This window comes from Eubalaena glacialis, chromosome 19 (assembly GCF_028564815.1).
Source record: "Eubalaena glacialis isolate mEubGla1 chromosome 19, mEubGla1.1.hap2.+ XY, whole genome shotgun sequence".
NCBI lineage: Eukaryota > Metazoa > Chordata > Mammalia > Artiodactyla > Balaenidae > Eubalaena > Eubalaena glacialis.
In genome coordinates, this window is record NC_083734.1 from 6,636,846 (window position 1) to 6,651,598 (window position 14,753).

At 41.6% G+C, this 14,753-nt stretch overlaps 1 protein-coding gene across 1 annotated transcript in view; it reads right to left on the reverse strand.

Annotated features, from left to right (window-relative positions):
- Positions 1-14,753, reverse strand: part of DNAH9 (dynein axonemal heavy chain 9) — a 297,703-nt gene that overhangs the window by 92,064 nt on the left and 190,886 nt on the right. The window contains exons 46-48 of the mRNA XM_061176356.1: positions 10,263-10,405; positions 9,722-9,883; positions 9,304-9,537 (exon numbers count right to left, since the gene is read on the reverse strand). Coding sequence (XP_061032339.1) covers positions 9,304-9,537; positions 9,722-9,883; positions 10,263-10,405 — 539 coding nt within the window. The remainder of the gene's footprint in view (positions 1-9,303; positions 9,538-9,721; positions 9,884-10,262; positions 10,406-14,753) is intronic.

Genomic DNA, 14,753 nt, shown 5'->3' on the forward strand with positions numbered 1-14,753 from the left:
AAAGCTAAGATCTCAGCTGGGACCAAGCTCCCTGACCTGGGAAAGAAAAGGAACCCTGGCCTCCCTCTGCCTCTCCCCTCTGCAGTAAATGTGGTGGAAGATTCTAAGCAACACATGCCCTGACCTTTCTTTCTCCTTGATGCCCAAATGACATAGGCTGCTTCTCACTGACACTGGTGCCTATATCTTATAAAACCTCACATGCCTAACATAACACTTTGTACATAGTAGGCCCTTAATAAAAACCAGGCATTCTTTAATTGAAATTGGCCAACGTGGAACGCACCAAGGATTTAGCAAACTATAAAAAGTGAGTGTCCACTGTGCATCCTGAAAGATGGAATATATGAACAGACAGTGACCGGACCATAAAAGTAGAACTCTGAACCAGAACTCACAGTAACCAGCCCAGGAAACCAGCCCATTATCTACAATAACCAGCTCAGGAAGCCAGCCTGCTATAAGTCATACTTGTAGGAAGTCAGATTACTGTCTAAGCAACAGTCCAGGAAGACAGACAACAACCTCTGTAACAATCAGCCCCAGACACCCAGGACTTGATTAATAACTGACAACTTTCTTAATTTTGTCCCTGCTTCCAACGTAGGACCAATGAGAGAAATTCACACACACAAACCCCTAACAAATCACACAGGGTGCCCTGCTTCCAGTCAGCCCTCCTCCAGCTTCCAAGGGCCAACAGCCTTCATCCAGGAACGCTCCCTTCTTCCCACTATCAAGCTTTCCCGCTCCTCTGCCTGCCTTTGTGTCTCTGCCAAAGTGCGAACAATGGTGGCTGACGCCTTTGCTAGAGCAGGCTCTGAACAAAGAGCCTCTGAGTGTTCTCATTTGGTTCGTCTTCATCTATTTCCACAATCCTTTCAAGAAATGGATGACCAGGTTGAAATGGGACAGCAAGGATTCCGATGGTCCCGACCAGCTGGGTTCCCTGCCCAGCCTCCATATTCAGGTGCATTCGGAGGCAGTAATGAAGTGACGGGGATGTCAGCTCTCAGGAAACCTTCTCTTTCCCTGATCAGCTGGGGAGGGATGAATGGTTTTCTACGTGTTCAGTAGACTGTGATGGTTCTCAGAATGTGGTCCTTGGACCAGCAGCATCAGCGTCACCTGGGTACTTGTTAGAAATGCAAATTCTCAGGCCCACTCTGGACCTACTGAACCAGAAACTCTGGCAGTGGGGCCCTGCGATCTGTGTTTTAACAGGCCCTCTGGGTGAATCTGATGCCCGCCTAGGTTTGAGAATCACTGGCCTAAGTCATGGCTTTTTCATGTGCAAGGAGAAGACTCATCTATTTCTGGAAAGTAAAAAAGCTAGTTGTATTTGCAATATGGCCCATAAACTTTACATTCCAGCATGACCTCTCGTCCCTCATTTTCCTGAAGTCTATTTCACGCAACAACCAAAGATTACTTCAGAGTTCGTGGAACGCGTCAAACAGATCCCAGTGCTTTATGATACAAAAATAAAACGGAGGCTTAGACGCTGCTGATAATCCCTTTTCATGGCAGATCGAAAGAAAAGAAAATGAAGGCAAAAGAAAAAAAGAATGCTCTTTAATTTTGTGTATCCATATAAACTGGAGACTTTGCATTAACCTCAAATGAAGGCCTGCTCCCTAGAACTCGTCTTATGTTCCCGCATCGGAAGGTTAATCCATTTCCACCTCCCGTTGTTCAGCTGCAGAGAGTTATTTCTACAAGGACAAAGATGCAATTCTAAATCAAAATGATTGAACCACATAATCACTCCAGTCAGCAAACACACCAGTAACTTTTTGTTCCTTTTTAAATCTTAGGAGATTTGAGAAAATTGAAGTGGGTTTGTTGTTGTTGTTGTTGTTATTGTTGTTTTATGGATTGCAGATTTGGCTTATGACCTCAGGCTCGCGGTAAATAATTACCAGCATTGTGGATGGGAGCTTTATAGCTCTTAAGCTGTGACGTGGAGTGACATGAGGGTCCCACCAGTCAGAAGTAGGCTGCTCCCCACAAAGCTACAGAGAAAGCACAACTCAGGGTCATTTTATGGCTCTTATGTAGTAGAACAGGAAATTGAAATAGGTTACTTAAATTTTTTGTCTTCCTTTTTTCCCTTATTCAAAGCATTCAAGCCATATTCTGGGTCTCTTCTTATTTAGACACTCCCACACCTGGATAGGAGGATTAAGAGGGAAAGTGTCACCAATACTGATGAGACCCTTTCTCTCAGTCTTGCCGACCCCATGACTATTGACCATATGTACCAGGTGGGGGGATGCTGACTGAATCCAGTGAGGACAGGATGGTGGTGGGAGACCCTGTCTTCTTTGAGGTCCAGGCACATGATGTTACGGAGAGAGGCCAAGCTTCTCAGGACATCCCCGCAGAGCTCCAGAAGAAGGAGAAGGAATCCAGGATAATCAGTAGCCCAAAACACTCCACTGAGGATTGGAAGCCTAGGGATACCTTCCTTCTTGACTCAGAATCCATATAGTCACCCAACACTTTCTGATATGAATTTGGACTTCAAGCAGGCTTTCCTCTTAGATATAGATGTTTTCCATCTATAGTAGATATCTGTTAGGTTTGCCTACCTAATAATAATTTTTTAAAAAACCTATGTTTTGGTAACATAGCTTGATTTTCCTTTGCAGACCTTTCCTTCACAAGTCTTTGTATTTTGGGTGAAGCTGACTTTGGTGGTTGTCATGGATCCTGGCTTGGCCAATGAGAGTATCCAAGTTACAGAGATTGGTTCAACTATGGGCAAACCAATGACCCAAAGAGGCCAATCAGAGCCAACCCAGGAACTTGGCTGAAAATACTGGTAAAGAAGCAAAGCAGACAGAATACTAATCTGAGGTTTCAGAACCATGGGGGTTGCCCGCATGAACAGGGACATCTAGTGAATATGCAGCACCAGTCTTGTCCAAAGTAAACTCTATCCCTCACTTTTCAGTTATATGAATCAATCCACTTTTTTTTGTTTTTTATTTTTTAATTTTATTTATTTTTTAAAAGATTTTTTTGATGTGGACCATCTTTAAAGTCTTTATTGAATTTATTACAATATTGCTTCTGTTTCATGCTTTTTTTGGTTTTTTGGCCGTGAGGCATGTGGGATCTTAGCTCCCCAACCAGGGATCAAACCTGCACCCCCTGCATTGGAAGGTGAAGTCCTAACCACTGGACTGCCAGGGAAGTCCCAATCCACTTTTTAAAATTTTGCTTTGTTGTCTTGTCCAAACCAACATTAGTTGGATTTTGGTTAGTTGCCATTGAAAGGGCCCTGATAAATATCTAATGTAATCTCAAAATTTTCTCTCCTCTTCTCCTTCCCTTCCCTTCTGTACTTTCCATCTTTTCATTTTTTTTTTTTTTTCTTGTAGGGTGAATTTGAGTTAGTTTTTTTTTTTTTTCACTTGCAACCAAAGGGTCTTGAGAAATACATCATCATAAATTAACTGTCAACTTCAGGTGGCCTGAGATTATTTTAAATCCCAAGATAAAATGAACTTAAAAGTTCCCAGATAGACAGATTTGTGGATTAAATCCTATATGCAGGGAACTGGTAGTGGCCTACAGGCCACCATCTACAAACGCTTCTTCCGGCCAACAGCCCCTCCTCCTCATGAACACACTGGAGTTAGACACAGAAGCGACATCGCCAGTGAGAGAGGAAGGGAGACCCCAGTCACAGTGGGGGGCTCTGACTGTGTCACGAGAGAGAACTGACTGCCCTCCAAAGACTGACTTTTTAACCTGAAGTGACCAAGTCAACCTGAAATGCAAAATTAAGAGATTTCTACTCTTAAAGGAAAAAAGATGGACCCAGAGCTAAGTTAAACTCAGTTATGGAAAAATAAGATATATTCTGACCAGCTGAATCAAAGCATGAAATTATAAGTCTAAAGTTTATTAAATTTTAGATTATCATACGATTGTTAATTATTGTCATTATTACTACTTCCAATACTACTATTATTGCTGAATAAATTCAGGGTCTGTCTGAGCCTGAGCTGTGAGATCCATTTAGCCTACTCCTACCAGATTATGTACACCAAAATCTGTCATAATTGGGTAGAAGGATACTGTAGAATATAATTCAAGTCATTACCCTTATGCCAAGATTTATGGCGCTGTACTTCAGTCCTTTTCTACCAAAGGAATAATTCCAGATGAAGGGTTTGTATCAGAGTTAGGCACCCCAGATACCATTTTTACAAGAAGAATCATCATTATATAACCATCAATAAGTTTGGAATATACATTAGGTGACAGAATTGCAAAAGACCCATTCTCTACCCACGCTCTGAACTTGTAGGTGATTTTAGAACCTGTTCATTTGTTTATTTGCCTATCCATCTATCATCTACCCATCTACCCATTTATAGAACACATTCTATGTGCAACTGAATCCTGATTTCTGCCCTTGAAGAACTGATAACAGTATGGCATGATATATGCAAGAGAAGAAACATAATTCAAGGATTAATTCATGACATTGTAAATCAACCGTACTTCAATTTTTTAAAAAAGGATGAATAATTCAAGGAACACAGAGAAAATAGAGAAGGGAATGTATACTGCTCAGAGCTTAGAGAGGGCTTCTGGGCAGGGAGCTATCAAATTTTTTTAGATCCTGACAGTGACAAGTTGACAAGGTGGGGGCATATATAAAGACAGAGATGTGAACAAGCTGTGGAGTTTGGGGGGAACTTCAAATAGTAGTGCTGGACTTCAGGGTGGTAGAAAAGAGGAAGAGGAGAGTGGAGCCATATGCAATTTAAAAAGTTCCAGAAAAGTTCAGAGAATCTGAACTGCAATGTCTAGATCATTAAGGCCTACTGAAGAGAATACTCAGACTTGTGGTTTGAACAAAGATCACGCTAAGAGCAGGAGAGAGGTTGGTCTGAAGATGTGCTGTCTAGCTTGGCAGCCACCAGCCACGTGTGGTTAATGAGCACTTAAAATGTGGCTTAAAATGTAGCATTCTACTTAGTCTCCCTTACTGTATTCTGGCAGCATTCCAGACTGCAAGCACTTAAAACGTGGCTTGTTCCAATTGAGATGTGCTGTAAGTATAATCATACAAATGAGTTTTTGAAGCCTTGTAGAAAAAAAGGGAAAATATTTTATTAACACCTTTTTTTACATTGATTACATGTTAAAATAATAATATTTTGGATATACTGGGTTAAATAAAATGTTACTAAAATATGTGATAAAATTATATACTACTAAAATATATAATTAAAATAAAATTCACTTCATTTTTACTTTTTTTGATGCAGCTACTAGAAAATTTAAACTTGCATCTATGTCTTGCAGGGTGTTTCTATTGGATAGTGCTGGTCTAGAGTGCTGTCAGAATATAGTCAGGGAGACTAAGTAGAATGTTATTAATTCATTCATTCATTCATTCATTCAACAAATATTTATTGAGTGCCTGCTCTGTCCAGGCACTGTTTTAGGCACTTGGGATACATCAGCAAACAAAACAGACAAGGATCTCTGTTCTTATAGAGCTTGTATCCAACAGATGGAGATAGACAGCAAAACATAAATATAATGAATAAGTAAATTATATAATTTGTTAGAGAGGGGCAAATCCTATGGGGAAAAGATAAAGTAGAGCAGAATAAGGGGATCAGGAGTGGTGTGGGGTTGCAATTTAAAATGGGGTCATCAGGGTAGGATTCTTTGAGAAGGTGACATTTGAAGGAGATGAGGGAGGAAGCCTTCAGGGGATATTAGAGGGAAGAGCATCCCAGGGAGAGGAACAGACAGTGCAAAGGCCTGAAGTGTCTGAGGAAAGAGCAAAGAAGGGGTGAGGTTCGAGAGGAATGCCGTGCGGTTGGGACAGTAGGAGATGAGGTCTGAGAGTTAACAGGGCAGGGTTGGGGAGAAGCCTCATTGCAATGAGGGAAATAGGGGCCATCTCAGAGTTTTGAGCAAAAAAGTGACATACCTATGCTTTAAATTGATCACTTCACTCTGGCTGCTCAGTTGATGACAGACTATTCAGGGGGCAAAAGTGGAAGCAGACAAACTAGTTAAATGGTATCGTAGCTACCCAAGTAAAAGATGTCAGTGGCTCAGATCAGGGTAGTAGCAGTGTAGGAGGTGCAGTGGGATTCTGGGCATGTTTGCAGGCAGAGTCAACAGTGATTTTCTGATGGACCGGCTGTAGGTGGTGAGAGAAAGAGAGGCATGAGCAGAGTCAAGGGTGATCTCAACGATTTTGGCTGATGGGTGATGCGAGAGGATGTGGGTGAAGCACGCTTGGGATGGGGGAGACACTTGAGAGTTCAGTTTATCGAAATAATCTGGGTAAGAAGTGTCTAAAATGGGGGACACAGCAAGAAGAGTACCTCTGAGAGATACTTGGAAAACTTATAGAATGTATTAATGCTGAAATGTGGGAAGTGAGGGAAGGGGAGGAGTCTAAAATAACACTGCATTTTCCGGGGTAGGTAACTGGGTAGATAGATGTATTATTCATTCAAGTAGAGAAGACAGAAGGAGAAGAAACAAACTGATGCCAGGACTTGGGAGGGTTCTCCACCGACTATGGCAGATAGAGCTGGATTCACCTCATGGTATAACCAGGTTTCTCCTTGTTAAACAGAGATTGCCTAAAACAGGAAAACAGACTCCCTTCATTGTCTGCTCAAAGACCCAGGGTCTGTACAAGACAGAATACTGGGCACTGCTCTGTGAGTGTCAGAGCACCTTTCCCATTGTTTGCTCCCCAGCAATTGTCCTTTGCACAGACTGACCAGCAATTCCCAGAGGATAAACGGGTAGGAGGTAGAACAGGGGCTGGTGGGGATACAGAATGTTCTGAGGGCATTGTAGGTTGGGGGAGACAAGAAGAGGAAGACCTGAGAGATGGTAAAAAAAAAAAATCTGGTAGTACTGCATTCTGGGATTCTATCTTTTGCTGTTTTCTAGACGTTCAGAGATTGAGAGAACAAGAAAGGGGTTGGGGCAAGAAGATGTTACCTTTCTCCGACAAAGGTATGTACCAGGTAAGCTGCTAGGGCTTGGACTGGGATCTGTGTACCTCAACCTGCTCTGAACTGTAGCTCGAAGAAGGGGGTTTGGTCATGACACTAACGGAAAGAGAGTAGCATCACAGATAATTGTCACATACGATTTGTTGACAAACATCGAGTTTGAACAGATCTCACCATGCCGGGAGGTAAACAAAGGAAAAAAAAGGTCTTTATATAAATACAGGACAGAGAAAGGAATAGCATCTAGAAGACTATGATGAGCAACGCAGCTCTGAAAATAACCCATTACTGGATCTAGAAAAGACATCAAAAAAGCTATTTGGCATCATCGGTAGAATGGTTTCTGTGATATAGTTGCAGAAAAATAGGCTGAAATAAAAAAGCAACATTGGAAAGGGAAAAGGATGAGATGAGGAAGGTCTGTGGGGATGTCGAAAATGTAATAGTGTAATTAGAGTCTTCACTGGAAGCATAAGAAGCAGAAGCAATGTTGCCCACGATTAGATTGGTATCGTTGAGGATAAACTTGAAAAGCTCTCCTAGAATGTAGAGGAAAAGGCCAAAGGGATGGAAAGCAATGAGGGAGCAGATAATAGATGTGGAGCACAAGGCACCCATCTAGTTCATCATTGCTCCTGGAGGAGAGGCCCGACCAGATGAGCAAAAGCTGATAACAGAAGAAAAATTTCCCGAGCAGAAGAAATTCTATGTGTATAGATTGCAAGGGCTCATTGCATCCCACTAAATGAACTGAAATCCTTTAGATACATTACATCTGTGAATCAAGAAACTGAAGTAGGGAGAAAGGGCAAGTCAGAAGGAGGAAGTTCAATAGAGCTATTCCAAAGGCAGAGCTCTGAGAAAGTGACAGTAAATGAAAGGCTTAGAAATCTAGAGGAACATGTGATGCCCAAGAATTAAACTGATTACAATTTTAGTTTAATTGTGCAAATGCATGAAATTTCATTGCCTTAATGAGAGGCCGGCTCTGCGGCTGGTAAGCAGAGCACAAAAAGGGGCCATTGAGGGACCAGCAATATTTGATGGGCATGAGCAGGGCAGAGAGTTGTCCCCAGCTCTCAAGGGAAGGATAGTAAATTAACTGAAATAGATTCGTTCCATTTGGAAGAGTAAGCAGGAAAACAAAACAAGGACAGGACAACAGGGGCCTTCTTCTGATGGCCAACCACTTAGGAACATTTGAGGGAATGCATGATATGAGACAGGATTTGTTTAAGAAATTAGATTCCAATGGCTCTTTGACAGATTACATTGTAAGACACAAGAAACAAAAGAAAATTGGTATAACCCTGCAAACATTTGTCCCAGCCATTCATCTCTTTGGGTTTTGATGATGAAAGGACTATGGGTTGGAGAGGAAAAGAAAGTAGAGGAAAAGGAAGAGGTGATAAACAGAAAGAGAGAAGAGGAGATTCAGGGGATTCCTGTACCAATGAGAGGAAACGCCAAACTGCAGCTGGGGATGTGAACTTCCACTGGAGAACTCGGCTGGGCTTCCGGTGAGGCAGGAAAGACAGGACCGCGCCTTAGGCAGAGGGCAATGTCACCTCTTTGTTTTGCTTTTTAATGAGGCCATGATGCATGGAGGAATGGCATCTAAAACAGAAACTGTGTAGCATCTGAACAAGAAACTCTGACCATGAAAACCGCGGAGCATGCGCAATAAAAATGCACAGGTTGCTGATGACTCTGTACGACCTTCCACGTGTGGCGCTTGACTAGTAAGGTAGAATTTAAGGGAAAAGAGCTCTTAGAGTGCATGTACTGTGGCTTCAGGAGACGAATGGGCAGGACCGGGAGTCGATGCAACCTGGTGCCATCCAGGCCACACCTCAACCCTCCCCCAATGAATATTCCATCCCTAATCAAAGAGACCCCACCCATTCAAAGGGCTAAAAATAGGATAAAAGGAGGATCAAAAAACCCTGTGGCGGGCCCCTCACTGTGAGGATGCCCGCACTCTTGAGTGTGTAACTTTCACTTCTGCACTGAATCAACTGCTTCTTTGCTCTCTTTGCTCCTCAGTGTGTGTGTGTGTTTTTTCCTTTGTGTTTTGTGTTCCTCGCCCAAACTCTTTTGGATGAGTCCAACGAGAACCTGGACCCCTGATAAAGCTTTCTGGGCATCACCGGCACTGTTCTCTGGAGAACAGTGTGTGGTCTGCAGACCGTGACTGTGGTCCTCCAGTCCTCTGGAAAGGGGCCGCCCCCACTGCCTCCGAGCCCCCCGAAGGCAGGAGGACCGGAAGGACGTCGCTCACCTGGGCGGAGGTGCTGCGGAGCTTCAGCAGCCCGTTCTCCAGCCGCTCCATCTTGCACCTGAGCTCCCTTCCGTTCCTGCACAGCAGGCTCTGGTAGAGTCTGATGAACTCCAGGAATGACTTGGGGGTTGTGTAGTTGTAGCGCCGCTCATTGCTCAGATAGGACTGGGAGGTGTGGTTGACACTTGTGTGGACAAAAGCCATGAACTTGCTAATCGATGGCTTGACTGTGGGCTAGAATCAAAGGGCAGGAAATAAAGAGGTCATCTGGCCATGAAGACGGCAGGTGACTGCCCACCCGGCTCGTTGCTTCACCACATGGAAGGCTGTGCTCCAACAACCTGGAGTTGCCGGATGTGGGGTTCCTTGTACCCAGAGGTGGAGAGGAGCTTGAGGGGTGTCTCCTTTGCCCTCTCACCTCAATGTCCTCCGTGTTCTGCAGGAAGCGGAAGCTGACGGACTCCAGGGCTTGCTGCGGCCACTCATGGAACCAGTCGATGGCTGTGCAGTTCACGATGGCGGGGAACTTCCTGCTGCGGACTCTCAGCTTGGTCCCCACCGGGGAGAAACAGAGAGTCACCTGAGAAGGCAGAAGGGTGGGGAGAACCAAGAAGGTATCCAAGATGTACTTACAGAGAGACAGACATGGCCTTGGATTCTTTATTTCCCAGGAAATTGGGAAGCATATCAACAGAGACAAAAATCTGTAAACGCTAGGCAGCCTTTCCAGCCAAGGGATTAGAAATGCTGGGACTTCCGGAGGCAAGAGGGAGGCCACTGCCCTTGAGGCACGTGAGAAGGGCATCCTTGCACAGGTGCTCAGGCTGAGAAGGGCCTTGCACCCTCACCACCCACTCCCAAGGCAATCCATAAGTACAGCTTATTGTGTCCAAAATATCCATAGAGGCTCCCATGGACCACCTCTGGTCCTGTCTACCCCGGGCAGCGAATCCTTGTACCTTCAGTTGTCGTCGGACCCGCTCTATAAAGAACTTCCAGCAGTTCTCTCTGTTGTCAACAAGACCTTGGCTCTTGACTTCGTTCCTCACATTGCTTATGATGTTTTCAACCTCATCGTCAGAGTAGAGATCTGGGATCTCTCCTGGGAAGAATCGGAGCACAGATCCTTAATTATTATTTTTTACCAGATTGGCAAAGTTCTGAAAGTTAGATAAACTAGTGTATTAATGAGGCAGTATATAATGGAAAAAAATCTTTAAAAATCTCAACTAAATATATAAAAATAAATATATGATGACCAATTAGAGTTTATCTTGGAAACGCAAGGATGGTTAAATATTAGAAAAATCTATGAGAATAATTCACTACATTAATGGATTAAAGAAGTAAAATGATATGACCATCAAAACAGCTGCACAAAATTTCTGAAAATTTAGTTTGAGATTTCTTTTAACCAGATCATAGGTATCTGTCGCAGACCCAAAGCAAACATCATATCTGTTTACCGGTGAAATACTAAAATATTCTCTTTTGAATTAAGAACAAGACAAGCATGACTGCTATTCATGTTTTCTATTCAACATTATACAGATGTCCTAGGCTAACAATTCAAGGAAAAGAAATAAAATTTATATGGATAGTTAAGGAAATAATAAAAGTATTATCATCAAAATCTAATTTTCTAAATAGGAAATCTAAGAGAATATACACATAAACAATCAGAACTCGTAAGTGTGTTAAACAACAAGCTTGCTGGATACAAAATCAATATTGGAAATAAAATGGCACTTTTGTACTTCAGCAAAAAAAAAAAAAAAGAGTTATTTTATTTAGAATACCAGCAAAAAAGTTATTTAGAATAATCAGTTGTTTAGAATACCAGCAAAAGTTATTTAGGATACCAGCAAAACCTATAAGACAGGCAGTAATAAATATATAAAAAGATGTGCAAGATCTTGATGTAAAAACTATAACATATTACTGAAGGGCATAAATAAAACCCAAAATAAATGGAGAGAAATACTCTGCTCATGGGTGGATGACTCAGTATTACCAGTATCACAAAGATGCAGTTTCCCCCCAGAAAAATCATATGGGTTTCATTATCAATCCTGACAATCATATTCTAAAATTTATATGGAAGAGCAAAGGGTAAAGAATGGCAATGATACTTGTGAAGAACGGGAAGAAGGGATTTGTTCTATCAGAAATCAAGTCTCCTTATAAAGCTATGTTAGTTAAAACAATGTGAAATTGGTACTTGGGTAAGTAAATAGAACAGTGAGTGAAACACCTAGAAACGGACCCAGATGTAAACAGGAAATTCATATTCAAAATCAGTATGCTAAAAAATGATGAACATATCAATAAGTGATGTTAGGATAACTCAGTACTAATATCAAAAAATAAAATTAGAATTCCATGCAAAAATACATTCCAGGTGGATTAAAGACATGAATATGAAACAGTAATATTTTATAGATAAAATACAAAAGATTATTTTTATGGTGTTGGATAGGACACAATTTCTGAAATAGAGCACAAAAAGCACGAAACATAAAAAGACTAAGTTTTGCAACATTTAAATGAAATCAGCATGACAAAATTCAGATACACACTTCAAAAAAGACATTTATGACCTACATGATGAACAAAGGGTTAGTATCCAGAATATACAAAGGACTCTTACAAATCCATAAGAAAAAGAAAGAACCGAAGAGCAAAAGGGCAAACTATATAAAAAGGCAACTAACATAAGGTGGATAGCCAATAAACACTTGAAAAGATGCTCCAATGTCACAAGTAAGAAGGGAAAGGACAAAAATGAGATTCCATTTTATATCCTTTGGCAAAAACTGGTATGTCAGATAAACCAAGTGTTGGTGAGGTTAAGAGGAAACAGGTACTCAAGCAGAGAATAAATCTGTACAACTACTCCGGAGGGCAACTGGCACTTTTTAGTAAACTTGAAGTGCACATACCAGACAATTTAACAATCTACGTTTTAGGCACCTGTTGCAAAGCAACTCTGCTTGCACACATCAGATGTTTCTGTTTTGCAACATTGTTCATAATTGCATGGGTGTTTGTTTTATTGCTTTCTGTATCCCAACATGTTTTGTAAAGAAATATAGAAAAACATAAAGGAAAAAGTAAATGTAGGTGGTGAGAATGTGAAAACTGTGAGGGAGAGTCAGAAATTGAAAGAGGGGATAGAATAAAGCAAAATTCTGAATTAAGAACCAGCTGGTGGGCCCCTAGCTCACGTGGAAGAGTTGGCCTTGGAAAGAAAGAATGAAGAAAACTGCAAACAAATGCAGACAGACTGGGAGCTATAAAGGTAGTTGTGAGGCCAATAGTGAATGGCATTAAGTTTTCTCAAGGAGAGAAATGAGCTTAAGGGATGTAAGAATGAAGGAAGCACTGGTACAGTTAAATCTTGGAAACACTGGATAGGAGGTAAAGATGAATGTGGTTCACTCCAGGATATTCTATGGCTATCAGAAAAGCTCTTTCCTATTTCCAGGACAAGGCTTTAGGTAGGTGTTGAAGCCACGTGGACCTGAAGTCATATACAAGCTCCCCTTTGAAGCTCCGCACACCCGCGTGCTTCTTCCTTCCTCCATAACCAACAAAGAAATGTTAGCATCGTAGAAATGTTAGAGTTGGAAGAAGCCACTGGAGCCACTACCTGTGCTGTTTCCTTGTGGACTTGAGTGAGGTCCTCCAAGGTGGGTGGTTTGGCAAATGGCCTCTAACTAATCTGAGTGACGGGAATTGTGATTCTTTTCACCACTGAAGCTGCTGCACTTCCTTGAACTACTGTATCTGGAGGAAACTCAACTTTCCACCAGATTTCTGGCCTTCATAGTCTGACAACACTAATCCAGCCAAGAGTTGGGTTAGAGTTTTATACTAATTAAACTTAATTGTTTAAATGGGAAAAATGAATTATCATGAAAATGATCATTTACTTTCTTCCCTTAATTGGACAAACCTGATTTAATTTCCATTCATTAAGATATTTCATAGCATGCATACAAAATACCCGGTGCTATAAACGTGTCAAAATCAAGGTCTTACTAGTGGAAGAATCCATTTCAGCCTTATTTGATAAAAATAGGGGGTCAGAGAAAACAGCTAGAAAAATGAAATGATATTTAGCATGTGTTGGGAGTCAAGGAGTTCAGGGAAGTTTTAAAAAGAGAAATACTCAAATGGAATTGATGTGAGCCATACTCATACTTCTGGGGCTGACTGCCTGCAGTGGTCTGAATTCCTTTCTCCTTTGCCCCTCTGATAATCTGCATTTTCTTACCTATAAGTACGTTAGAGTCCTCCAGTGAGAACCTGAATTCCCTTTGGTCTTAGAATATTTGTAATAATAGAGTCTGCATTCTTCATCTTTCTATTTTTTGAAATATGTAGGATTTATGTCCTTTGAGGAGGCAAAGTATGATCTATAGGCTAAATCTGGCCTCTATCTCTGCCTGCAAGCTAAGCATGGTTTTTACAATTTTTAATGGTTGAAAAAATTAAAATAATACTATTTAATGACACATGAAAATTACATGACATTCAAATTTTGTTGTCCATAAATAAAGTTTTACTGGTCACAGCTACACTCATTCATTTAGATATTGTCTATGGCTATTTGTCCAATACAATGACAGAGCTGAGTAGTTGTGACAGAGGCTGTATGGTCTGCAAAGCTGAAAATATTTACTTTCTGACCCTTTATAGAAAAAGTGTGCTCGCCCTAGTTTATATGATACCTTTAAGTGCCAAGATATTGAAAACACCCAGGCCTTTTAGAGCCTTTTTCCATGTTCTTAAGATGGGGGCATTTGTCACACAATTCCCACGATCCCTTAAGGAGAAGACCACCAGATGGAATTGAGCACCTCTGAATTGGGAGCAAAGTTTGCATTTCCAGGTTTGTTCCTCCAATTTCTCCTGACAACATTCCTGTCACTTATTGTGCGATGTAGGTAGTCATGCTGAAAGCAGGAGACTGAACTGCCAGAGGGGATTTTGTGATGTGAACAGAGGCAGAGGCTATTTAAATATTTGAAGAGTTTCCTCTCGTGACCTAAAGTTGGGAAGCCTTATTTCTGCTGCCTAGTGCAGAATGGCTTCTTGCGGTCCTTAACATGTCCTGATATTTTGCAAGTCAGACTCATCATCATCTTCTCTGTGTGGTCTGGGGCTCTCAGAGGCCACACTGCTTTGAGATAACTTAAGATGGTTTGGTTAGTTGGAGCTTGGTAATAAAAAAGGCAAAGCTGAGGGTTATTCTCTGTGAACCAGTTAGCGTCACAATGGCTTAAGGGCTTTGACCCCACCCAGGAATAACATTTTTCAGAAACATTTCCCTGGTCTCAAGGGAGAAAAAACAGGGAGTGTGGTGACTATCTCAGGACCCCTGGCCCTCTCTCTGCATGGCTGGAAACTTTCTCAAAGCACGTGTTCAACAGTAATATCTAATA